This window comes from Heptranchias perlo, chromosome 22, assembly GCF_035084215.1.
Source record: "Heptranchias perlo isolate sHepPer1 chromosome 22, sHepPer1.hap1, whole genome shotgun sequence".
Classification (NCBI taxonomy): Eukaryota; Metazoa; Chordata; class Chondrichthyes; order Hexanchiformes; family Hexanchidae; genus Heptranchias; species Heptranchias perlo.
The window spans coordinates 17,586,015-17,612,287 of NC_090346.1; the positions used below are offsets into that span (position 1 = coordinate 17,586,015).

Below are 26,273 nucleotides of genomic sequence, written 5' to 3' on the forward strand. Positions count from 1 at the left end.
TTTACTAAAAACTGACCACGTAGGGATTCTCATAGACAGCTCTCTGCTCTTTGGGAACTGGGCTGGGTACGTACGAGCAGAGACTGTGCGCTTTACAATCAAGAGGAAAGAGACTCCCTGTGTGGATTTGTCAGTCAGAGCCTAGTTCTCTTTTTAGAAATGTCCAGACTTTCTAGTCCCAAACAATGTAAGTTTGGGAAAGAAAAAGCGAATGTCGAAAATCTAAAATTGAAGCATGAGACAAACAAGTCTGTCAACTTCTGAAAGAAGAGGCTAATGTTTTGGATAAAGACTCCTTGCCACACTCAACTGGCAAAGGACTGCCCAACCCAAAACTGTAACCCATCCTTTCTAATTTCCTGTGCTGAAATTTCCAGCATTTAATGTTTTTCCAATGGTATATTTAATACTTGTAAACAATTTTACAACACCAAGTTATAGTCCAGCAATTTTATTTTAAATTCACAAGCTTTCGGAGACTTCGAAAGCTTGTGAATTTAAAATAAAATTGCTGGACTATAACTTGGTGTTGTAAAATTGTTTACAATTGTCAACCCCAGTCCATCACCAGCATCTCCACATCATATTTAATACTGTCTCTGAATGGCCTCCCTGGCCAATTCCCCATTAACACTACAAGCAATCAACACGCATGCGCACCTTCCGTCCCGCTTCTCACAGCCAACGCGCCCAACGTCCTATGACGTTACGCCGCGCATCGCGTCACCAGGATTTACGTGCCTGGCTGTGACGGTAACGGAACGTGTGTACAGGGATAGGTTACGTCATCAGAAGTTGCGTTCAGTTTGCGAGAAGAAAAGGTAGAAAATGGCGCCTGTCGTGTTGGTAAGTAAGAGGCGGGGCAAGCCTGGGGTTGCAGTTAATGTGATTTCTAGTTATTTTTAATATTTGTGCACAATGTGGATGTTTATTATATATTTCAATGTTTGGTAGATAAGATGTGACGTCATGTGTTTAAGCATTTAAGTCAGAAAATCATTGTTTAATTGTGATGGGTGGGTTTACCTCTCTTTTTCCCCCCCTTACCACCTATTCTCCCACTTTCGTCCTTCTCCAGAGTGTGGGGCTCAGGAGGCTGAAGATATGACCACCATCAGTGGGCAAAGGCTGTTTGAGTTTCAAGAGAAACAGCAGTGACCTCTAGACTGGAATTAGAGAAATGAGTGAATTGGAAGTGGAGCAGGGTTTCCACTGTCTGCACCTGATTAACTGACAGAATTAGGCCACTTCTCAATTCGGCAGCTGTTGGTGTCGCCTAGGACATGCCTGCTGAGATCTGCTGTTTCCAAATGCAGATTGGCAAAATGTTCAGTTGTTTGTAGTTTGCATTGTCTAACCTTGCAAGTAGAAAACTAAGTAATGTCAGTTGCTTTACAAGCATTAGTCAGCATTTTGGATTAATTTCAAGGAAGCTGGTATCTGCAGAGTTGCCACTTGGAAAAATCCTGGTACTTTCATCAAAGGTATGAAGAAGGTGAGAAAAGGCCATCAGCATGTCTGTGTTCACCTTATCTGTTGGTTGGTGTAACCTTGTGTAGGGGTACCATTAGTAACTGCTGGGTCAGCAAAAGAAAACAGCGAGATAAAACACTGACCAATTTCAGGAAACCTCTGTGAAATTCCTCCTTGACTCTGTATGGCAATGAAGCAAGTTCCAGGAGAATGGAATGTACTGAACCAGAAAAGCCCATTGCAGATCCCACCATATCTCTCATACCCCTCTATCAAATGTCTCTACAGGTTCTTATCCAACTCTCTATCAGCAATTTTAATAATCAGCCCTCACTGCTCCCTGGATGTTCATCTCCTCTTGTGTAAAGTAGCTAAATCTAAACTCTTTCCACCCTCACTCTACTCAATTTGAAGTTATACCATCTTGTTACAGTACCTGTGACTATGTTAAAATATTAATGTTTGTTTCACCGATGCTCTTTAGGATGTTGAATATGTATGTAATTTCCTACTCTGGTGTAACATTCCCAGATTTTGCAGCTGCTCCTTGTTCCTCGCTATCAGTTTAGTTTCCCTTCCCTATACCCTCTCTAGTGATGCAACACTATTCCTGGTTGGATGGATCAGCTGAAGTTGATCTGCAGTTTCCCAGCTCTGTTCTGACTGTAATTATTTTATTTAGACCATAGCTATTCAAATAGCAGTCCAAGGACTGCTTCCAGACTGTGAAGCCCTAATATCCAGACTGCTGTGCAGTGCATGCCCCATAGCGAGCATGAGTGATATGGTTCAGGGCCAAGAACGGGTAGGAGGGTGAGGTGAGCACAGAGCAGATTTATAATCTGCAGTGATATTGTTCAATAACAGGAAACTGTTTCAGCTATCAGAAGAATTTTTGCAGCACCATTCAAGTATACAAGGTCAAAGCAATTATGAAAAAATAAGTGATAAACTCAATCTATTCTTGTGCATTGTTCATCTGCAGAGAGGGGATTGAAACGAAGAACATCCCGTGAGTACACGAGTCACCATTTGGTGTGTTCTTCAATCCACCAGCAGTAATGCTGCATTTTGTTTAGCAAGGTGGAGAGACAAAGCACCAAAACTATTCCTGCAGCAAAGACCCAGCTGGTTCAAAATCCACAAAAAGTGGACCCTACCACTCCTTCCCCTGCCTTATACCAGCTGCAACTCTTGTAACTGAGAGGTTACACCTATCAGGAAAGATTGAACAGGCTGGAGCTCTTTTCTCTAGAAAATAGAAGACTGAGTGGTGACCTGATTGAGGCCTTTAAGATTATGAACGGGTTTGATAGGGTAGATGTAGAGAAGATGTTTCCACTTACGGGCGAGTCCAAAACTAGAGGTCATAAATATAAGATTGTCACTAATAAATCCAATAGGGAATTCAGGAGAAACCTCTTCACCGAGTGGTAAGGATATGGAACTTGCTACCATAAGGTGTAGTTGAGGTGAATAGCATAGATATATTTAAGGGGAAGCTAGATAAACACATAAAGGAGAAAGGAATAGAAGGGTTTGCTGATAGGGTGAGATGAAGTATGGAGCATAAACACTGGTCTAGACCTAGTAGGCCAAATGGCCTGTTTCTGTGCTGTACATTCTATGTAATATGTGGGCATTGTTTTTTTAAAGGTAGGCCAGAGACATATGGGGAGGGAAATTGAAAGGGGCTTCTTCTCAAATCACTCCAGTGCAGTTAACGTGGGTGCTATGGAACAATGACATTGCAGTCAGAGGAGAATTGCAGCAGCTCTTTTTTTTTCCAGGCATGGATTTGGCAGTAGAGGCCTGCCAGTCTGATTTTCCTCTTCTGGCCACTGGAAAACAGGTAGCAAAAGTGAGGGAAAAGTCCAATCCAGATTAGGAGGAAGAAAAGAGTGAACTTGAGAGGTACAAGGACCATCGTAGTATTGACAAAATCAAGAAGGGTGCCAACAGAGAGAGAGATGCTGAAGGCAAGAGAGAGATTTCCTGTTGGACTTTAAGCTTTAATAAAAAGCAAAATACTGCGGATGCTGGAAATCTAAAATAAAAACAGAAAATGCTGGAGAAGCTCAGCAAGTCAGGCAGCATCTGTGGAGAAAGAAACAGAGTTGACGTTTCAGGTCGAAGACCTTTTGTCAGAACTGAAACATTAACTCTGTTTCTTTCTCCATAGATGCTGCCTCACTTGCTGAGCTTTTCCAGCATTTTCTGTTTTTATTAGCAAGCTTTAATAGTTGGAGTGATGAAGGGGATCCTATTGCACATGGTAGGAGGGGAAAGTCTACACTAAGTCAAAAAGTGCGAGGAAAGGACCCACAAGACGTATGAGCAGGGCGGGGACAGTTACCCAGATGGGAGTTCTGCATACAAGTACACATAGCATAAGAAATAAAACGAGTGAGTTAGAAGTACAAATTCAGCTTAAAGGGTATGATGTAGTCGCCATTACAGAGACCTGGCTACAACCTGGGCATGACTGGGAGCTAAATATTCCAGACTGTAGGATCTTTAGAAAGGACAGGGAAAGGAGGGAAGATAACAATATTAATAAAATACACAATTATCACAGTAGAAAGAAGGATTTCAGTAATGGTGAGCAGGCAGTGGAAACACTGTGGATAGAGTTAAGAAGCAGCAAAGGATGCAAAACTCTAGTAGGATTGAGTTGTCTGCGGATCTCCTGAGAGGAGTGATGTAGTTGGGGGGGGGGTGTATAAATAGAGATTGGGGAAGCATGTAGCAAAAACAAAATGGTTATAGTGGGAGATTTTAATATTCACATGGACTGGGAGAAGCAGTACAGCTCAAGTAGTAATGGCAGTGAATTTCTAGAATGTAATCAGGACAATTTTCTAGAACAATATGTTTTGGAACCTAGAAGGGAACAGGCCACACTGGGTTTAGTGATGAGCAACGAAACAGGATTAGTTAGCAATCTGACAGTAAGGGAACATCTTACAAATAGTCACCATAATATGATTGAATTGATATTAGGATTGAGAGGGAGTTACAAACCAAGGTTTTAAATTTAAGTAAGGCAAACTTCGAAGGGTTGAGAAATAAATTGACTACAGTAAACCTACACAAACTGTGGGAAGTATTTGGTACAATACAAAACCAGTACATACTCCTAAACGGCAAAGGCTCCACTTGTGTAGTTAAGCATTCATGGTCAACAAATGAGGTAAGAGGCAGCATCAAACTAAGAGAAAAGGCTTAGACAGATACAAGGAAAAGTGGAAATTCAGCAGATTGGGAGAGCAGTCAAAAGCAACAAAGAGAGACAACGAAAGTAATAAGGGGCATAAAGGGAATAAGAAAAATAACTTGCAAGAGATATCAAAGCTAATGGGAAAAGTTTTTATGAATATATTAAGTGAAAGAGACTGGTAAGGGAGAATGTGGGTCCATTGAAGACAGATGCAGGTACGACTATAATGCATAGTAAGAGAAATAGTAGACTTGTTAAATTAATACTTTGTATCTGTTTTCACAGTGGAGGAAGAGGCCAAAATACCAGCGGGGCACTAAAACCTAAAAATAAATCAAGGGGAGGAACTTAGTCGATTTAATCAAAGTTTTTTAAAATGGTAATGGAGAAAATAACGGGACTTGAGATAGACCATTCTCTAGAACCTGATGCTTTCCACCCCAAAATATTAAAAGAAATAGGTGAGGAAATTGTAGCCGCATTAGTCATAATTTTCCAAAGCTCTCTAGTTTCAGGAATTGTGCCTTTGGATTGGAAAATTGCAAATGTCACTTAATATTTAAGGAGAGAGGGAGTAACCAGGTAACTACAGACCTGTTTGTCTAACATCAATAGTGGGGAAGTTACTGGAATCTATTATTGGAGACAGAGTGACTGAGCACAGGGGCAAGTATCAGTTGATCAAAGAGAGTCAGCGTGGATTTGTGACGGGTAGGTCATGTAATCTAGTTGAATTTTTTGACGAGGTCACTAACTTGGTGGATATGGGTACGGTAGCATGGTGGTTATGTTACTGGACTGGTCTAGGGATGGGCAATAAATGCCGGCCTTGCCAGCGACGCCCACATCCCGTGAACGAATAAAAAAAAATCCAGAAGCCTGGACTAATAATTCGGAGTCATGAGTTCAAATCCGGCCATGGCAGCTGGGGAATTTAAATTCAATTAATTAAATAAATATCTGGAATAAGAAAAAAACTGGTATCCGTAATGGTGGCCATGAAACTACTGAATTGCGTAAAAACCCATCTGGTTCACTAATGCCCTTTAGGGAAGGAAACCTGCCGTCTTTACCCAGCCTGACCTATATGTGACCCCAGACCCACAGCAATGTGGTTGATTCTTAATCGCCCTCTGAGATGGTCTAGCAAGCACTCAGTTAGGGCAATTAGGGATGGGCAGTAAATGCTGGCCTTGCCAGCGACGCCTACATTCCATGAACAAATAATTTAAAAAAAGGATAGTGGAGTGTCTATTGATGCTGCCTATATGGGCTTCAAGAAGGTATTTGACACAAGAAATTATCAGCAAAAATGATAGCACGGAATTGGAGGTAACCCTGTGACATGGGTTGGTAATTGGTTGGGAGATAGGAGACAGAGAATGGGGATAAAGGGAACCTTCTCTGATTGGTGAGCTCTGACAAGCTGTGTTCCTCAGGGAACTACTGCGGCCTCAGCTTTTCACTATATTTACCAATGACTTGGATGAAGGATTAGAGAGTTATATATCCAAGTTTGCAGATGACACCAAGTTGGGAGAGACAGTCAGTAGCCAGCCAGCCCACGACAGTAAGCCTCAGTATCCCTGGGCTACAGAGAAGAACAATATCACCCAGGGTCTAAGCTCCTGATTGCTGTCCAATGATCCCTGCTGGAAAGTACGTGTGTGGAAATCAGGTGAGGAGAGGTTCAGGCTCAACTGTGATGCCTCCTGTGGTTGACTAGCCCTCTGCCACTGTCCATGGTCACACACAAAAAATGGCCATTTGGGTAAGTGCTACTTGTGGGATTTTACTGAAGCTAGGGTCTGCCCTTGCGAGAAGAGGGGGAAGGTTTTTAAAAATAGAATGCTTTTATCAAGCTGGTGGGGTGGGTGACGGACGCTAGCAGACAGTAACACTGAGTTCTGTTCTACAGTGACAACTTATCAGAACCGCTCGACAAACTTCAAATTACACCATGTTCCTAATTCATCTCCTTAACCAACGAAGGATCCATTTATCACAGTTTTGGAAAGTACAAATGGGCAGCAGTTTTTTAAAATTTTATTACTTCTAAACTATGTCCAGAAACTCCTTTACGCATGAGCTAATTGGATTTGCCATGTCTAATTGTGACAGCTGGTTAATATTCACCAAACAGCCACCCAGGGACGAATTAGCTGCAAATGAAATATAAACAAACAGATGCTGTCACTTAAAAAATCAATTCATCTCAGAAAAAACGAGTACTTAAATCTTATTTCCAGATTCCTTCAACATGCACGCCTGCTGCAGCTTTTAATAAGATTAAGAAAAATAATGACGGTGCACTTTTAAAATGTACACTGATTTATTTAAAGTGGGATTCAAAAATAATTGCATAGAAAGAGACAGGGAATAGGACTTTGCTGTTTCATATCCCACATTTTATTAATTTGTGAATATTATGTTTCTAGGAAGAGAATCTTAATGGAATAGAAGTCACTGCTGTATAGGCGTTGGATTCAGAGAATAGGAGATGGGAGTGGAAACCTATATAAAAATCCCTTGTTGGGGTATTAAAGATTTCATGGCACTGGTTCAGGCCTGAACGAGGGAAAGAAAAATCAGCTAGAGCCGCAACTATGCAGTGACCCTGGTGGAAAGTCTATTTGTAGATGTTGGGGAGGATTGTAATGATCCCTCCATGGTCAAATAACTAGCTTCCAATGTCAGTTTGAAGTGGTTAGTAGCATTCTCACTTCTGAATCAGGAGTTTGTGACTGCCAGTCTCCCATCAGGACATGAGCACGTAATCTAACACTCCAGTGCATTACTGAGAAGGTACTCCATTGTCAGAGATACCGTCCTTCAGATGAGTTATTAAACTGAGACCCTGTTTGATGGACCTTAAAGATCCAATGGCACTGGTTCACTAATGGCCTTTAGGGAAGGAAACCTACCACCCTTACCCGGTCTGACCTTTATGTGACTCCAGTCCCACACCAACATGATTGACTCCATACTAATGCGCTCAAGCCCTGTAGTGAGGCTTGAGCCTACAATCTAACTCGAGGTGTGAATGCTACCAACTAAGCCAAACTGACACCACGCATTAGTGCCTTAATATGAATTTTGACTCTGTCAGATCAGTTACCTTGCATAAAATAACTTTGTTTTCTTTTTTTTAAAAAACAATTCAATTTAGAACTAACTCGTGATTGTGGGATCAGTGTGATTGCCCAGTGTTCCTGGCTCCCTTCTGTAGAGAATCCAATCAAAGCACCACATCACTGGATAGTGCCATTTGAAGCTTATTATAGAGCTTAGTCATAGGGAGACTCCAGAAAATGGGCCATTTGTTGCTGTCGGTCTCGTCTTCATTTATTCCACTGGGAGAATGTAGAGTTGATTTTGCAAACCTGATAATAGATTTGTACCAGGGGACTTTTAAAGCAGAGTGAAACTGAGCCATGCAAACTAGAAGGTCCCAAACATACGAATTAAGAGCAGGCGAAGGCCATTCGGCCCCTCGAGCCTTCTCTGCCATTTGATAAGATCATGGCTGATCTGATTGTGACCTCAATCCTACTTTCCTGTCTACCTACTATAACCGTTGACTCCCTTGTTAATCAGCAATCTATCTAACTCAGCTTTAAAAATATTCAGTGACCTTGCATCCACCACTCTCTGGGGAAGGGAGATCCACAAACTCACGACCCTCAGAGAAAAAAAATTCTCCTCATCTCCATCTTAAATGGGAGACCCCTTATTTTTAAACTGTGGCCTCTAGTTCTAGTCTCTCCCATAAGGGGAAACATCCTCTCAGCAGCTACCCCTTCTAGTCCCCTCAGGATCTTGTATGTTTCAATAAGATCACCTCTCATTCTTCTAAACTCCAATGTATACAGGCCCAACTTGTCCAACCTTTCCTCATAAGATAACCCCCTCATCCCAGGAATCAGTCGAGTGAACCTTCTCTGAACCACCTCCAAATCAGTTATGTCCTTTCTTAAATAAGGAGACCAAAACTGCACACACTATTCTAGATGTGGTCTCACCAATTCCCTGTACAATTGTAGCAAAACATCTCTACTTTTATATTCCATTCCCCTTGCAATAAATGACAACATTCCATTTGCCTTCCTAATCACTTGCTGTACCTGCATACTAACTTTTTGTGATTCATGTACTAGGACACCCAGATCCCTCTGTACCTCAGAGTTCTGCAATCTCTCTCCACTTAAATAATATATTGCTTTTCTATTCCTCCTGCCAAAGTGGACAAGTTTACATTTTCCCACATTATACTTCATCTGCCAAATTTTTGCCCACTCACTTAACCTATCTATATCCCTTTGCAGACTCCATATGTCCTCTTCACAACTTACTTCCTCCAACACCTTTGTGTCATCAGCAAATTTAGCAACCATACGTTCGGTCCCTTCATCCAAGTCATTGATATAGATTGTAAATAGTTGAGGCCCAAGCACTGATCCCTGTGGCACTCCACTCGTTACATCTTGCCAACCTGAAAATGACCCATTTATGCCTACTTTCTGTTTCCTGTTAGCTAACCGATTCTTTATCCATGCTAATATGTTATCCCCTACACCATGAGCTCTTATTTTGTGTAGTAGCCTTTGATGTGGCACCTTGTCAAATGCCTTCTGGAAATCCAAGTACACCTCATCCACAGGATCCTCTTTATCCACGTTGCTTGTTACTTCCTCAAAGAACTCTAATAAATTAGTCAAACATGATTTCCCTTTCACGAAGCCGTGTTGACTCTGCCTGATTGCACTGAGATTTTCTAAGTGCCCTGCTATAACCTCAGGTTCAGTCCCTAGTCTACGCTGAAATTGCTGATCTCAGCTGGGTGGCATAGGGGGGCTTTACCTGGCCTCAGTGTTTGGACTAAGGAGGGGGAAATCAGCCAGGGTTCCCACTCACTATTGCTGTTGAGTAATCTCTCCTGGAAAGTGTCTGTTGGATGAGATCAGGATTGAAAAAAAGAACTTGCATTTATATATTGTCTTTCACGATTTCCCCAAGCGCTCTACAGCTAATAAAGTACTTTTGAAGTGTGGTCACTCTTGTAACATAGGAAACATGGCAGCAAGATCCCACAAACAGCAGGGAGATAAATAACCAGATAATTTTTTTTGTGATGTTGGTTGAGGGATAAATATTGGTCAGCATACCGGGAGAACTCTCCTGCTCCTCTTCGAAAAGTGAAGTGGGAACTTTTACATCCACCTGAAAGGGCAGACAGGGCCTCAGTTTAATATCTCATTTGAAAGATAGCACCTCCAACAGTGCAGCACTCCCTCAATCCTGGCATTACTCTGCATCTTCAGAACAACGAGCTTGGTAGGCTTTTTTATAAAAAGAATGACTGAGATTATCAGTGGGGGCACGATTCTGCAGTATTGAAGTTAAAGCACATTATTGGCATAGAGCAGAGGGAGCTTTGCTCTGAATCTGATGCCTATAGTATCTGAGCTAGGCCTGCTTGATGCTGACACGTCCTACACAAGGTGTTAAAAGTGTTCCATTCCCTGGCACTGGTATCCCTCACCTATCCTGCCCTCTCAACAGCTACAGAATAGAATGAATCAATAAAAAAAAACAGTGAGGCAGTCGGGGAAAAGAATTTAAAATTGGGGATCAGTCTCCCCTGTTGGCTCAGCGAGTGGATCCACTGCCTTGCGTGGTATTGAGGTGTGCAGACCAGAATGGCCCCGGATTCAGTTCCCGCTCTGTACTAAGTTAACTTATCTCGGTCTGAGTGCTCCTATTTGCCTAAGTTTGTTTCTTCTGATCGCGATCCATTGAGACCTGCTCGAAAGTGCATGTATGTGAATGTCAGATGAGGACAGAATTGAGCCCAGCTGTAATGCACTCTGTGATGGAATTGCCAGCCAAAGCTGCTTTTTGAGGCTCACACCTGTAAGAGGCTACTTGGGCGGGTACCTGTAACACCCTTACCCCAGCATCAGTCAATTCCTTCCTTGGGGCTGGGAGGAGGACAAGGAAACAGAGAAAGATCCTGAGCTGGGGGAGAGAAACACACTGCTCGTCATCAGATGGCAAATTATTTTGTTTTTCAAAGTACAGTAACTTATCTCTGGCTGTTTTGGCAAGTGGACCCTTCCAGCTTTGACCTACCGAAACGCCAGGCCTCCAGGGAGGAGGGAATGGTGCCAGTTTCTGACCAACACACACCACTGCTCATTTAGGATGCAGTATTTCTTTAAATATCTTTCTCTCTTTATTCTCTTCTCCATGTCTAGAATGTTTAATTTTAACAACGTGCCGTTTGATTAAACGATTGCAAACCTGAACATGTTGCAAGTTGCAGAATAAATGAAGCACTCAAATGAAGAGAAGGTCAAACATATTAGAATAAACCAGGAACATACGGATAAGAACATCTGCTTATCCCACATTGCAATTGGAAGTGTCATGCAGTGTGAGCAAACAAATGTAGACATTAACAGTCCACTCACGAAAAGGAATAGATACAAGAAGTTCCCAGCTCACTTGACAGGCCAGTTTTGTGTTATTTATTTGGTGACTTTTTGCGCTAATTAGGGCCTAGTTACGTGCTAGTTCTTCAGCAGCCCTATGTCGGCCTGAGACACCCTCAGGTTAGATTTAACGTGACCCTGATACAAAGTAAATCTCATCAGCTGTCCCAATGCTGTGCCTTAACCCCAGCCTCAGAAAAGTACCTTCACAGGCCCCAGTGAGGCTCCATTTCCCACCTCACCAGTGCCTGTGACCTGAGTGTGAATGCAGGTCTGTGCTGAGTGGATTCAGATTTACTCGGAGCTGAGTTGAGACAGACCCTAACTAACTTTCACACCGCCCTATTATAATCAGAAGGCAGCCTGCTGACACTGGTGCAGTGCCTGTGGGGCTGTGCAGGGAGAAGCCCCTTTCCGTGCCACACATTATTACCCATATAATCATTCCATTAACTTTTTACAAGCCAGTTTTATGATGTGTGGATAGGTAATATGTTGCTTCATAGAGGGAATTTGCTGAATTGCTTCATAATCCTAATTGCTATAAAGGGAACTGATTCCTCTGTTGCTGCTGTGCGTTACTGTGTTTTTATGGTTTATAGCCACTGAAAGTCTGCGAGCGGACTTTGCTGTGAAAAGCTCTCCCACCATATCACATTATGGATGGGAAGTACTGCCACCCCTCACCTCTTGCCCTGGATGCTTCTGTTTGGTCAGTAAGAATCTCAAATGATGACCTGCTCTTCTCTAAAGTACTTGAGTGTTGCTGTGCATTCTTTTATGGTGTAGAATCTATTGAGACTCAACAAGAACTGGGGGGGAATTGGCTGAATTGTGCGACTTTTATACCTTCCCTCAATATAATGCTATCAGATACACCATTCCTTCTCATTGCTCAGTCTCTGAGAGAAGTCATATAAAGCACTCTCTGTGGTCTGTATAACACTCTCCTCACTAACAGACTGTACGACACAGCATCACTCTGACATAAAGCCAGACTGGTTACCATAGTAATTTGAAATGTTAATTAATAAACCAGGAGGAGAATGTTGTGTACAATCTCAAGCATTTCACACCATTGCGGTGAAATGGTTTCTTCACAACACCTAAATGGCCAGAGTTTTGCACCATCTCTCGAAGGTGCTGGGTATAATTGCACCAGTGCCTGCTGCCCTTCAGTGCCTTGCCTATTCTTCATGTATGACCTGAACAGTGCCCTTGAGTTATTCAATAATGGGGGTGGGGGTGACGTTATAGCTGACACTTTATAAGTGTCAGCCGTGGCTCAGTGGTTAGCATGCGAGCCTCTGAGTCAGGAGGTCATGGGTTCAAGCCCCACTCCAGAGACTTGGGCACAAAATCCAGGCTGACACTCCCATTGCAGTACTGAGGGAGTGCTGCATTGTTGGAGGTACTATCTTTCAGATGAGATGTTAAACCGAGGTCCCGTCTGCCCTCTCAGATAGTTGTAAAAGACCCCATGGCCTTGCTTAGAAGAAGAGCAGGTGAGTTCTCCCCGGTGTCTCGGCCAATATTTATCCCTCAACCAACACCTAAATCAGTTCATCTGGTCATTACTTCATTGCTGTTTGTGGGATCTTGCACAATTTGGCTACAACAATGACTACATTTCAAAAGTACTTCATTGGCTGTAAAGCACTTTGGGACATCCTGAGATCCCGAAAGGCACTATATAAATGCAAGTCTTTCTTTTCTTCTACTCTCCTCGCTTCACATTACAGTAGAGGAATTGCTGGAAAGGGATCCTTGGCTGAGCTTTATTTGTTCCTCTAACCCAGAGTATATAATACAGTAGCATCCCTACCAACACCGTGCCTGACTCAGCACAGACTGGGGATTGAACCTTGTCAGTGTGGCTCAGTCACTCGTAGGTGGTGCATTTACCAACTGAGCAACTGAAGGAACTGCAACTTTAGTCATTTCAACTTCCTAGGATTTGTAGTTGCCTTTTTTGCTTACTTCTCTTGAGGCCCCTGTTTCATGTGAGCAGTATGAGTGGAGAAAGGATGAGACGGTAACTCCGTTATAAAATGCATCCTCGTAAAATCTTCCTCTGAGTCATTCTGTATGTCGCAATGCAGGAGATGATTCAAATACATGCCCTTCTAACAGATTGATATATAATGTAATCAAATTAGTCTCGATCGTCCATCAACTGAATTGGTGCAGATTGGCATGTCAGCAATATTATCGCTGTCACCATCGGGTCACAACTCGCAGGTCAGCCTCTATTCATTAGAGAGAAATCATGTCTCAGTGCAGCTGCCAATCTCAGCACGTTGGTGCAGAGAGAGAGTGGGGAGGAACTGGCTGTTTCCCTGAGGAAACGGAGCTATCATTTTTAAGAAACAGTTATTTTTTGCACCAGGAAGCAGGTTAGCAAGTCCATCAAAGAAATCTCCAGTATGAAATGTCGTTAGTTAAATGAGTGGCATTGAATATTCTGTAAATAGATACTCTACTACACATGAATATCAACAATTAATCCTTGTGCATTAATAATTAATGTGAGGATAGAACCACAACAGAGTAATGCACGGAAAATGCCTCCATTGGATGAACAAACGCTTTACAAGCGACACTCCAGAGAATGACCCCTTGGTGAGGTAACAGAGCAGCTGGTTGTGGGACCCCAGCAAGTGTGTCTTAAGAAGAGGTGGAGAAAAATTAACAATACACAAAACTTGAGGGGGGAGGAAGGGAAATTTCAATTTTGTTTGATATTTTCGTAGATAATCACTGTGTTGCGCTCCATCTGTTGCTTCCATAACTTGGGTTTCCTTGTGTTCCGACGGTTTTATTAGAGCAGTAATTGAAATATTTGTTCTGGTTTATTTAGGAATGTCCCAAACCAATGTCTGGTGATCAGGACAAGTCTACAAACACTGACCACGTTCCTGTCTCATCACAGTTACTGAATACGAGACTAACACTTACCCAAGCACCAGTCCTTTAAACGGTTGGAGAATTTCTTTGTAGTTTTAAACTCTGAACTGTGTTGGTATCAACTCCAAAGATATTAAACCATCAGATAAAAACAGTAGGACTCTTCTTACCGATTTGCAGCTTAAGAGAAACTAATTAACAAATGTCCTCCCTCTGGGCCGAGATAATGGCAGTTTTGCCATCCAGGTTAGAGGACTTGAGGCTGGAGTTCAACCAAGTGGTGGACGAGAGCCTGGTTTTCTTATTAAGACAGACGGTGGAGTTGCTATATGGAGGTCAGGACGTAGCCAAGTGTCTGCAGCTCAGTCAGACCATTATAGACTTCTCCTGGGAGAAACTCAACATTGGAACTTGGAGGGAGGTGGACAAGGAGTGGAGGAGAGTTTATTCACATGGCTGTCTCTTGAAGGCTGTGTGTCTCTGCAAAGAGGAGACGGCAGTTAGAGAGGCGATAAAAACTTGTGACATGGGATTGTTGATGGGGGCAGCCATATTGGACAACATTCTCATCAGACTGATTAAAGTCCTTCAGAGCCACGTTAGCGCTGGGAAGAGGCCTTTAGAAGATGCTACATCCCTTCAGGAGGTGAGCAGAAAGGTACCATTTTCATTATTGTTGGAACCGCTCTCCATGTTCTTTATTGCTGCTTTTAAAAACTGAAAGGATAACACTTCAGTGAATTTGTTTCCATTAAAATCCCACAGGGATGGGACCTGGAATGGGATAAGAGTAAACTGATGGAGGGAAAGTCTGATGGCTGTGAGGATCATAAGGGAAATGAGCTTGGAGTAGTTTCAAACCAGTTCCTCAGGACACAAATCCATAACACAACTGCCCATAATTCAGTGTTAATTGGCTATAAAGTGATGAGAGGTGAAATGATGGGTGGTGTGGGAAATGGAAATGGGAAGATGCCAAGTTGCCGTGTGAGTCAGTGACAGTCTCTGTACATAAGAATGAATTTAGTTTTCTTCATGGTGATTCCTTGTTTCTAGACCCCAGAGTGATGTGGATTACTCCCCAGCGTAGTCGGAGCCAAGAAAACTGACTGGCCCGTCTGCCCATGTCAGTCTGTCACTACCCATTGAGGGATAACGTGCTGTGATTTAGTCTCCCACTGTGGGGAGGTGCCCAGCCGCCCCCCCCCCCGTTTGATGTACTCCCAGACTGGAAAAATCACAGGGAGAATCAACCGGGTCAGTTGGTAAATGTCCTGCTACTTAGCACTAAACCCATTCGGATCATGAGGGTCCCCTAAGGTGTGGTCTCCCTATCCGGGGAGGCGATAATAGTCTCTAACAGTTGGATTCAACACCGTGGGCTAGAGAGGGGGAAAGATCAGCTAGGGTTCCCGTACCTGATCCAGGCTCGGTCCTGAGACAATCCCCACCCCTCACATGTGATGAATGGCCACTTGGGTGAGGTACTGCAGAGAACCCAGAACCTCACCTTAGCGAGAGTCAGGACCTGCCGAAGAGGAGGGTAACAAGTGTAACAGGTTCGGGAGGAACAGGTGACTTTAGACCTATGGTTCCCAAAGCTCTCCACCACTGGGGGTTTCTTTGCCTCATGTCTGGGTCTGTTGGAGACTAATCGATGAAGATTGATTGCTCTGATTAGTCAACATCTCCATTATCGTTGTATCAGCGATTACCGGGGTAGTAAATGTACCTTGGTCTTTTTCCGTCTATCAATTCCTATGTTCTTATGAGAGGAGAAAACTGGAGAAACGAAAAGTTCACCCTTGCCCATCTTCTAGATTTCAGTCATTCAGAGAATGCAATCCCAGATAGATTAAGGTGAATTCGGCAGAAATAAACTAGAGATTGACAGAAACAGGTAACAGATAGCAAACTCTTTGATCCATTTAACTGACTTTGTAATTCCAGAAACCAAAGGTTGCTCTCCCTTTGATACAAGAAATCAGAACTGGAACGGCAGTTCCACGAGTCTGGTGCCCTTCACTAGAACATTTCAGAGCCCAGTATCTCATTCCACAGAAGCCAGTCATACTAGAGGGCATTGTCGATCAGTGGCCTGCTGTGAAGGATCGCAAATGGAGGTACAGGATGCCGATCCTTGGCATTTAGAATCTCAATGTAATAAAAATTGGATAAGCTGCCAGCTAGCTCCATCTTTTATGTCAGGATCGCATGAATTCAAACAAGTAAATTGTGATTTTATTGCAATAATACAGTACTAATTCTGTACCTGTATTAAGATGTAAAGGGCATTTTTCAGGCAGCTGTGTGCAATGTGCCTTTGCGAGCCTGTGTGGGTGGGAGTTTGATTAATGAACAATAATTACCCTATCTGCAGTAACCTTACACCGTAAAGATGCCATGCATCATGGTAACAACAGCCGAGTCATTTTTCTTCTGTTAATAGTAAGCAGGTCCTTGCAAAAAAGCAAAGCAGCAGTGCATTGAGACATTCTCCCCTGCCCTTGCACTGTAATGCACACCATAAGACCATAAGAGATAGGAGCAGGAGTACGCCTTTCTGCCCCTCGAGCCTGCTCCGTCATTTAATGAGATCATGGCTGATCTGATTTTTACCTCAACTCCACTTTCCCACCCTTTCCCCATATCCTTTGACTCCCTTGCTGATCAAAAATTTGTCTAACTCAGCCTTGAATGTATTCAATGACTCAGCCTCCACAGCTTTTTGGGGTAAAGAATTCCAAAGATTCGCAACCCTCTGTGAGAAGAAATTCCTCCTCATTTCTGTCTTAAACGGGCGACCCCTTATTTTAAGACTATGCCCCCTAGTTTTAGATTCACCCATGAGGGGTAACATCCTCTCAGCATCTACCCTGTCGAGTCCCCTGAGAATCTTGTATGTTTCAATAAGATCTCCTCTCATTCTTCTAAACTCCATTGAGTATAGACCCAATCTGTTCAATCTTTCCTCATAATACAATCCTTCCATACCCGGAATCAACCTAGTGAACCTTCTCTGAACTGCCTCCAATTCAAGTATGTCCTTCCTTAAATAAGGGCACCAGAACTGTATGCAGTACTCCAGGTGTGGTCTCACCAGCACCCTGTACAGTTGTAGCATGACTTCCCAGCTTTTATACTCCATCCCCCTAGAAATAAAGGCCAATATTACGTTTGCCTTCCGGATTACCTGCAGCACCTGTATGCTGACTTTTTGTGTTTCATGTACGAGGACACCCAGATCCCTCTGTACCGCAGCATTTTGTAGAATTTCTCCATTCAAATAATATTTTCCTTTTTTATTTTTCCTCCCAAAGTGGATGACTTCACATTTTCCCACATTATATTCCATCTGCCAAATTTTTGCCCATTCGTTTAACCTGTCAATATCCCTTTACAGACACTTTGTGTCCTCATCGCAACTTACTTTTCCACCTATCTTTGTATCATCAGCAAATTTGGCCACAAGACACTCTGTTCCTTCATCCAAGTCATTTATATATATTGTAAATAGTTGAGGCCCCAGCACTGATACCTGCGACACCCCACTAGTTACAGATTGCCATCCTGAAAATGACCCTTTAATCCCGACTCTTTGTTTTCTGTTAGTTAGCCAATCCTCTATCCATGCCTGTATATTACTCCCAACACCATGAGCTCTTATCTTGTACAGTAATCTTTTATGTGGCACCTTATCGAATGCCTTTTGGAAATCCAAATATACTGCATCCATTGGTTCCCCTTTATCAACCCTGCCCGTTACTTCCTCAAAGAACTCTAATAAATTTGTCAGACATGATTTCCCCTTCATAAAAGCATGTTTACTCTGCTTGATTGTATTATGAGTCTCCAAATGTCCTGTTACTACTTCCTTAATAATGGATTCTAGCATTTTCCCAATGACAGATGTTAGTCTAACTGGTCTATAGTTACCTGCTCTCTGTCTCAGTTCTTGGGAATACACAGAGGGTGGAACAGAAACTAGGTGGTGTGTCGGGTTAAGACACTGACCTTTCGTGGGTCTGCAGCCCTTCACTAGTGGTGCTTCGGTTCCAGGCCAGGCAGATGGAACAGAAGTGCCCGCTTGACTCGGGCGGTTGAACTCCCACCTCACTCAGAAGTTTATAGGTTCAAGCGTCACTCCGGATAGCCAGGGCTGTTCTCCAGTGCTGCACAAGGGAGAGCTGCATTATCAGAGGGCTAATACTGAGGGAGTGCTGCACTGTCGTGGGGTCAGTACTGAGGGAGCACTGCACTGTCGTTGGATCAGTACTGAGGGAGAGCTGCAATGTCGTAGGGTCAGTACTGAGGGAGTGCTGCACTGTCGGGTCAGTACTGAGGGAGCACGGCAATGTCGTAGGGTCAGTACTGAGGGAGAGCTGCAATGTCGTAGGGTCAGTACTGAGGGAGTGCTGCACTGTCGTGGGGTCAGTACTGAGGGAGAGCTGCAATGTCATAGGGTCAGTACTGAGGGAGTGCTGCACTGTCGGAGGGTCAGTACTGAGGGAGAGCTGCACTGTCGGAGGGTCAGTACTGAGGGAGAGCTGCAATGTCGTAGGGTCAGTACTGAGGGAGAGCTGCAATGTCGTAGGGTCAGTACTGAGGGAGAGCTGCACTGTCAGAGGTGCCATGTTTCCGCGGAGATGCAGGGAGTTCTCTCGGTGTCCCCACCAACATTCTTCCCTCAACCAATGCCACTAACACAGCTCGCATGTTTACTAATTTTATTTGCTGTGTTAACATTGGCTTTCATGTTTGCTAAATAACAAATGACTGCTTCAGCAGTACTTCCTGAGGAGGTGACACATGTTCCATGAGTCCAAGTTCCTTTGTTAGCTTGCTGGTTGTAGGGGTTTAATGTGAAATGAGTCTGGGCAGTTTAAATCCAGTTGCTACTGGATATGACACAAAACTTGGAAGTGCAGTGAACAGTGAGGAGGATAGTGATAGACAGGCTGGTAGCATGGGCAGACACGTGGCAGATGAAATTTAACGCAGAAAAATGTGAAGTGATACATTTCAGTAGGAAGAACGAGGAGAGGCGATATAAACTAGAGGGCACAACTCTAAAAGGGGTACAGGAACAGAGAGATCTAGGGGTGTATGTGCACAAATCATTGAAGGTGAAAGGGCAGGTTGAGAAAGCGGTTAAAAAAGCATACAGGATCCTGGGCTTTACAAATAGAGGCATAGAGTACAAAAGCAAGGAAGTTATGTTGAACCTTTATAAAACACTGGTACGGCCACAACTGGAGTATTGTGTCCAGTTCTGGGCACCGCACTTTAGGAAAGATGTGAAGGCCTTAGAGAGGTTGCAGAATAGATTTAAGAACATAAGAGATAGGAGCAGGAGTAGGCCAATCGTCCCCTCGAGCCTGCTCCGCCATTCAATAAGATCATGGCTGATATGATCCTAACCTCAAATCTAAATTCATGTCCAATTTCCTGCCCGCTCCCCGTAACCCCTAATTCCCTTTACTTCTTGGAAACTGTCTATTTCTGTTTTAAATTTATTTAATGACGTAGCTTCCACAGCTTCCTGGGGCAGCAATGATTGGATACAGATTTGATAGAGGTGTTCAAAATCATGAAGGGTCTAGACAGAATAGATAGAGAGAAACTGTTCCCGTTGGCGGAAGGGTCGAGAACCAGAGGACATAGATTTAAGTTGATTGGCAAAAGAACCAAAGGTGAGTGGTTCGGATCTGGAATGCACTGCCTGAGGGGTGGTGGAGGCAGATTTAACCATGGCCTTCAAAAGGGAACTGGATAAGTACTTGAAAGGAAAAAATTTACAGGGCTACGGCGATAGGGCGGGGGAATGGGACTAGCTGGATTGCCCTTGCATAGAGCTGGCATGGATTCGATGGGCCGAATGGCCTCCTTCCATGTTGTAACCTTTCTATAATTCTGTGAGCATAAAACCGCCACTAATTTGACACAAATCGGCAGTCTCATCCCAATCGGCCATTGGATGGCTGATATATGGAATGGAAAAAGTTACACTGGTGTGCGGAGGAGGACTTTTCTGAAGTTGGGCAGAGCTTTACTCTGTATCGAACCCGTACTGTACCTGCCCTGGGAGTGTTTGATGGGACAGTGTAGAGGGAGCTTTACTCTGTATCTAACCCGTACTGTACCTGCCCTGGGAGTGTTTGATGGGACAGTGTGGAGGGAGCTTTCCTCTGTATCTAACCCGTGCTGTACCTGCCCTGGGAGTGTTTGATGGGACAGTGTAGAGGGAGCTTTACTCTGTATCTAACCCGTGCTGTACCTGCCCTGGGAGTGTTTGATGGGACAGTGTGGAGGGAGCTTTCCTCTGTATCTAACCTGTGCTGTACCTGTCCTGGGAGTGTTTGATGGGACAGTGTGGAGGGAGCTTTACTCTGTATCTAACCCGTGCTGTACCTGCCCTGGGAGTGTTTGATGGACAGTGTAGAGGGAGCTTTACTCTGTATCTAACCTGTGCTGTACCTGCCCTGGGAGTGTTTGATGGACAGTGTAGAGGGAGCTTTACTCTGTATCTAACCTGTGCTGTACCTGCCCTGGGAGTGTTTGATGGACAGTGTAGAGGGAGCTTTACTCTGTATCTAACCTGTGCTGTACCTGCCCTGGGAGTGTTTGATGGGACAGTGTAGAGGGAGCTTTACTCTGTATCTAACCCGTGCTGTACCTGCCCTGGGAGTGTTTGATGGGACAGTGTGGAGGGAGCTTTCCTCTGTATCTAACCCGTGCTGTACCTGCCCTGGGAGTGTTTGATGGGACAGTGTAGAGGGAGCTTTACTCTGTATCTAACCCGTGCTGTACCTGCCCTGGGAGTGTTTGATGGGACAGTGTGGAGGGAGCTTTCCTCTGTATCTAACCTGTGCTGTACCTGTCCTGGGAGTGTTTGATGGGACAGTGTGGAGGGAGCTTTACTCTGTATCTAACCCGTGCTGTACCTGCCCTGGGAGTGTTTGATGGACAGTGTAGAGGGAGCTTTACTCTGTATCTAACCTGTGCTGTACCTGCCCTGGGAGTGTTTGATGGACAGTGTAGAGGGAGCTTTACTCTGTATCTAACCTGTGCTGTACCTGCCCTGGGAGTGTTTGATGGGACAGTGTAGAGAGAGCTTTACTCTGTATCTAACCCGTGCTGTACCTGCCCTGGGAGTGTTTGATGGGACAGTGTAGAGAGAGCTTTACTCTGTATCTAACCCGTGCTGTACCTGCCCTGAGAGTGTTGGATCATGTTAATGGGCAATAAGCATCCCCAGCATTGACATCCCTCAACTTAATAAGTGCCTTATATTCTGGCGAAAATAAGTGCTCATGGGTTTTATAGAGAAAATGACTGTGCGTTCTTCACAGTGTGGACTACATCCGTTACATCGCAGGCTATCGGACTGTCCCTGTAGAGTTGGGCTCTCGTTACACAGATGCTGAATGGTCCCAGACTCTCATGACTGTGGGCGAGTTCATTGACAAGTACATACTGGATCAGGTTAGTTTGTGATGTGAAGATTTGTTTCAACCCATTGAGCTCTGAGACATAAATTATTTTCAAAGCCTTCAAAATACTTACTATTTGCAATATAATGTCACCAGTCACTTACTAAGTTTCTTGGGGAATAATGTCTCAGCTGATGAGCTCATTGTGCAGAATTTGTAGATTTTGGAAATGAGATGTCTGTGGATGCATTTGAGAGAGTGAGTACTCTTTATACTGCCAAGGCACTAATTTGCTACAATTAGACAGAATATGTGTTGTCCTATTTCATGCCTTTGTCCCTTCGAGGCTCAATCTCTCAACTACTTCACTGCTCCCCGTATCCATCAATTGACTTTTAAGATCCTCATTCTTACTTTAAAATAGCTTTGTCGCCCCACGTTTCCTCAACAGTCTCCTGCAGCCCTCACGCTCTCTGCTCCTCCCACAATGGTCTACTCCTTACTGCCCATACATTGCACTCTCACCCATTACACCCTGACCTCTAGAATTCCCACCCAGTGCCCTTCTGTCTTACCACCTCGCTCTCTGCTTGTAGAAGCCTCCTGAACCCCATCTCTTCACCCATGCTGTTGGCTCCACTCCCAACCTCCTTTCACATTTGCCCTTTATCTTTCCTGCTCTGTCCTCTGCTCCAAGGTGCCTTTCTATCTGAGAGGAGTACTGTACTAGTGTAAGCACAGAATGGTTTTATAACCATAGAAACCCTTTCCTTGTACATCACCACGACTTTAAGGGAAGTGAGATCCTTCTGCCAAAATGCAGGGAGAGTGTGGGGGTGAGGGGAGGTCACAGCGAACGAGTGATTCAAACCCTCAGTTTAGCTGGGGGTCTCCCAAACACTTAGTGTGTTCACTGGGACTTTTTCCACATGACTGGAGATCAAGTAAGTGTAGAATGGGTGGGCTATGTCACAGGGTGTGACCCAACGCTGAGCTCCTCGCCCACGCTGTAACTTGCAGTTTATAATCACTGAATTAATGTTTTTCCCTGCAGGTGGAGCACGGCCCCATGGGATATCTAGCTCAGCATCAGCTATTTGACCAGGTGAGCCAGTTTCTCCATCTCTGTCCGCACTGTGGACACAATGAGTGAGCTGGACCAGCGGCAGGGCATGGTTTCCTTGTAATAATTTACATCATGTCTTTGCACCTGGTCCTTTGTATTTTTATGTAGTTACTTATCTTATTGTCAGACAGTGGGTTGCTTTCTGAAGTACACGGGATGTTCTGTGGGTGCCTCGTTCACTGTTTACATAAGTCCAGAAAGCGAGAGGTGCCAGGCTATTCGACCACCGGAGGATTCATGACCGAGCCCAATCCTGTTCCTACCCAACGTCCATCCAGGAATCAAGACTGGGACATCCTGGCTAATGTTTTTTTCCCAGTCAATTATACCTCCCTTGCTGAGGTGAGCCAGATCAGCACAGACCCGGCTAGATCAAACCTGGATGGTTGCTGCTGTGAGAGGCTTGGCCTGACGCGGGGCCGCGAGGCTCGGCCTGACACAGAGCTGTGCCTATTCTGTGTGTGTTGTTCGTGGAGTTTATTTTCTCCCTGTCGAGTTCATTTAATCTAATTGTTTTTTTACACAGATCCCCGAGTTGAGGCAGGACATCTACATACCCGATTACTGTTGCCTAGGAGACGGAGATGAAGATGAGATCACCATAAACGCCTGGTTTGGGCCAATGGGAACAGTTTCTCCCTTACACCAGGACCCACAACACAACTTCCTGACACAGGTCAGCAGAGAAACAAAAGCTGCAAATGCACATCAGGTCAGTCAGTTTGCAGAGCACGGGAAGGACAGGTTATGGTGAGAGATCCAGCGTAAAGGCCAAGTCCCCATAGTTCAGGGCAGGACCAAGGCTGAAAAGAGATGGAGAAGAGCTGAGGTTAGTCAGTAAGGAAACTGCTTTAAATTAAATTGTGACAGCAGAGCGAAGGGACACACTCTGGATAAAGCCAAATATAGGACTGGTGTAGGAAGGGTTTTCACACAGCAATTAACACTTGGAGTGGGATCCCGGCCCGATAAGTTAGGCAAAAACGCTGGAATCATTTAACAAACAGAATGGCTAAACTAGGATGAGCCAAACGGCTGTCCTCCCGTGTCTATCTTGTGAAGTATTGATTAGGTGATGCTAAGCTTGAGGTTTAAATGTCTGTATATTGTCGGAGGAGGAAGGAAGACCGAGGGAGGTGTGGAGTTCCACTGTGTGGGGAGCATACGGTCGAGTCGTACTGTCTGCAAGGTGTTATTCAGAAGAGTCTCTGCTTCCGTTTGAAGTGGAGATGATTTACTCGGCGCAAGGCATGCTCTAGGTGTTGGCTACCTTTCACACTGCTGCAAGGATCCTGAAATCATTGAGGAGCGACTGTGTCGTGTCTTGTTTTCTGCAGGCCCCAGTCTGCAAGAGGCAGCTTTACCTCCTCCCTGCCTGACTCGTCAGGCTGCCTTCAATCACACTGAGGTACCCACACTGTCCAGTGAAATCCTGCCACTTCTGAGGGAGCTGTGTGTTGCAGGAGCTGCTAATCAATGTGTTATAAGGAAGGGTGTCCTATTAGGAGGCTGTACAGTGTAGACTTTAATAAAGCTTTAGCCAGGATCTGGGACAGGGCTGTTATACTGGTGATGAAGGGTTTGTTAGAACGATGTGGAACTTATACCTAATCAGAGTTCTTATCATTTACAGACTGCTAGAGGGATTAGAAGCTTAGAGAGCTGGGTACCTGCCTTCATTAGAACCGAGATCTAGCCAAGCAGGGGAATAGGTTAGCTTTATAGCAAGAGATTCTTTCAGAATTTTCACCCTGTGTGTGCATGCGCACGCTTGTGTGTGTGTCTTTGTGTGTGTGCGTGTGTGTGCACACTAGCACACCCACTGCCTGAACTCTCACTTGAAGAATGGTCACTTGAGTGAGGTGAGAGGGCAACAGGTGACACCAGTAAGAGTAGGAGCAGAGCAGGTGAAAGAGTTTATTGGAAGGTTTGCCTTTATCTGCATGAGGAACATTAAACCATTCTCTCTCTGGCAGGTGGTGGGAAGGAAATACATCCGCCTGTATTCCCCAACACAAACCGCGAAGCTGCATCCTCACCCAACCCAGCTCCTGCACAACACCAGTCAGGTAGAGAAGGATGTTTCCGTGTTTTGGTTGGTGGGGTGGGGGGGGAGGAGAGAAAGAGAAAGAAGTAACAGAGGCATGGATGAGGGTTTCAGCAGCAGATGGGCTGAGACGGGCGGTCTTAGTAATGGAGCGGATATGTGGCGGAAGCTCATCTCAGGATCACGTAAGGTTGCAGAACGGTCTGGTTCAGCCTCAGACAGTGGCCAAGGAGAGGGATGGAGTGTGCGGCCAGGGGGCGGCGGAGGGGGGTGAGGGGGTGGTGGAGGGGTCGGGGCGGCGGAGTGTGCGGCAAGGAGGCCAGGGGGGCGGTGGGCACCGATCCTTTACTCACCCTGTGCTGATCCATTTATCCCAGTCCCAGTTGATCCCAGCTAACTGTGAGTGTCTTGTCCTTCTGACATACCCAAGCTGATTCACTGATCCCAGCTCCAGGTCACCAACATTTTTTTTGGTTTTCAGGTGGATGTGGAGAACCCGGATTTGGAGAATTTTCCAGAGTTTGGATCAGCTGATTTTGAGGAATGCACCCTGAACCCAGGAGAGGTTCTGTTTATTCCAGTGAAGTACTGGCATTACGTGAGGTCCCTGGACATCAGCTTCTCCGTCAGCTTCTGGTGGTCCTGATCGTTTCTGCCTGGAACTGGCTGAATGTGGGACATTGGGCTGTCGGGGGTGGGGGGGGGGGGCAGGGAGAGAGGAGGAACGGGGGATGTAGAGGAGGGGGGCCTTGTGGGCAGTTTCTCAGTCCTGGAGGTGAATGTGGCAGCAGAGAATTACAGCGATGGAATGAGAGAGAGCATGAGGGAACTTCACATTATGTGCAGAGCTTTGAACATTACTCTGCCATTGATCAAAAAGTGAATTTCTCAGTGCATCCCCAGATTAAACCACATCGCATAATCCAGAAGTGGATTACAGCTCAGTGCAGTTCATTTAATTTCCTCTGGGTGGAAGATCCAACTAGATGCTAATGGGTCCAGAGTGCACAGGATGCTGCAAAACCTCCCAAGAGTGAAAGGAGAGTAATACTGCCACTGGGAGAGTATCCAGAGGACTTCCCACAGCCCACTGCCCTCCCATTAACAATGTGTAAAGCTGGGAGACTGCTGCTGCCCAACACACTGCTCCTTCTGTTCAACCAGCACCACGTGTTGGAGAATTCCACATCAGGTCTCCCGGCGAGAGGCCCCACATGCAGCTCTGCAGCGACTGCGATTCTGTCTGGTGTAGTTCCTTCCGCAGTTTAAACAGTGTTGATACCGGCTGGAATATCCCAGCCTCGCTCCTTCGGCTGAGAAATCCAATCATCTCCCTGCTTGTAAAAGATCCTGTGGCACTGTTGGAAGAGCAGGGAGTTCTTCCCTCAACCAACAGATTCACCAGCTCATATATATCACTGTTGTTTTGTGGAATCTTGCTGTGTGCAAATGGGCCATTGCATTTCCCTACAGAACAAGTGACTGGTACAATGCGATTCAATGGGTGTGAAACACTTCGAGATGTTTCTGAGACATTTAAGTTGCTAGATACAGGAAGTCTTCTTTATCAATC

At 44.8% G+C, this 26,273-nt stretch overlaps 1 protein-coding gene across 3 annotated transcripts; it reads left to right on the top strand.

Annotated features, from left to right (window-relative positions):
- The first annotated feature begins 757 nt into the window (after positions 1-757).
- kdm8 (lysine (K)-specific demethylase 8) lies at positions 758-25,401 on the top strand. 3 transcript variants are annotated; one of them, XM_068003047.1, is made up of 8 exons: positions 758-846; positions 14,048-14,752; positions 16,045-16,217; positions 21,447-21,579; positions 22,582-22,632; positions 23,180-23,329; positions 24,630-24,722; positions 25,182-25,401. In XM_068003047.1, exons 2-8 carry the CDS (start codon positions 14,297-14,299, stop codon positions 25,344-25,346), a joined length of 1,221 nt encoding a protein of 406 aa, XP_067859148.1. In that variant the 5' UTR covers positions 758-846; positions 14,048-14,296; the 3' UTR covers positions 25,347-25,401. The 3 variants fall into 3 exon arrangements, with proteins under 3 accessions (XP_067859148.1, XP_067859150.1, XP_067859149.1); XM_068003049.1 differs by having other exon boundaries at positions 14,048-14,740; XM_068003048.1 differs by lacking the exon at positions 758-846 and adding an exon at positions 1,396-1,495.
- Positions 25,402-26,273: the final 872 nt, after the last annotated feature.

Bases quoted from the DNA above. Each gene is read 5' to 3' on its own strand.
- kdm8 (XM_068003047.1), top strand. From the start codon at position 14,297: ATGTCCTCCCTCTGGGCCGAGATAATGGCAGTTTTGCCATCCAGGTTA. The intron at 16,218-21,446 runs GTACAGGATGCC...CGTTCTTCACAG, and splicing joins GTGAAGGATCGCAAATGGAG to TGTGGACTACATCCGTTACA. The intron at 21,580-22,581 runs GTTAGTTTGTGA...TTTTCCCTGCAG, and splicing joins ACAAGTACATACTGGATCAG to GTGGAGCACGGCCCCATGGG.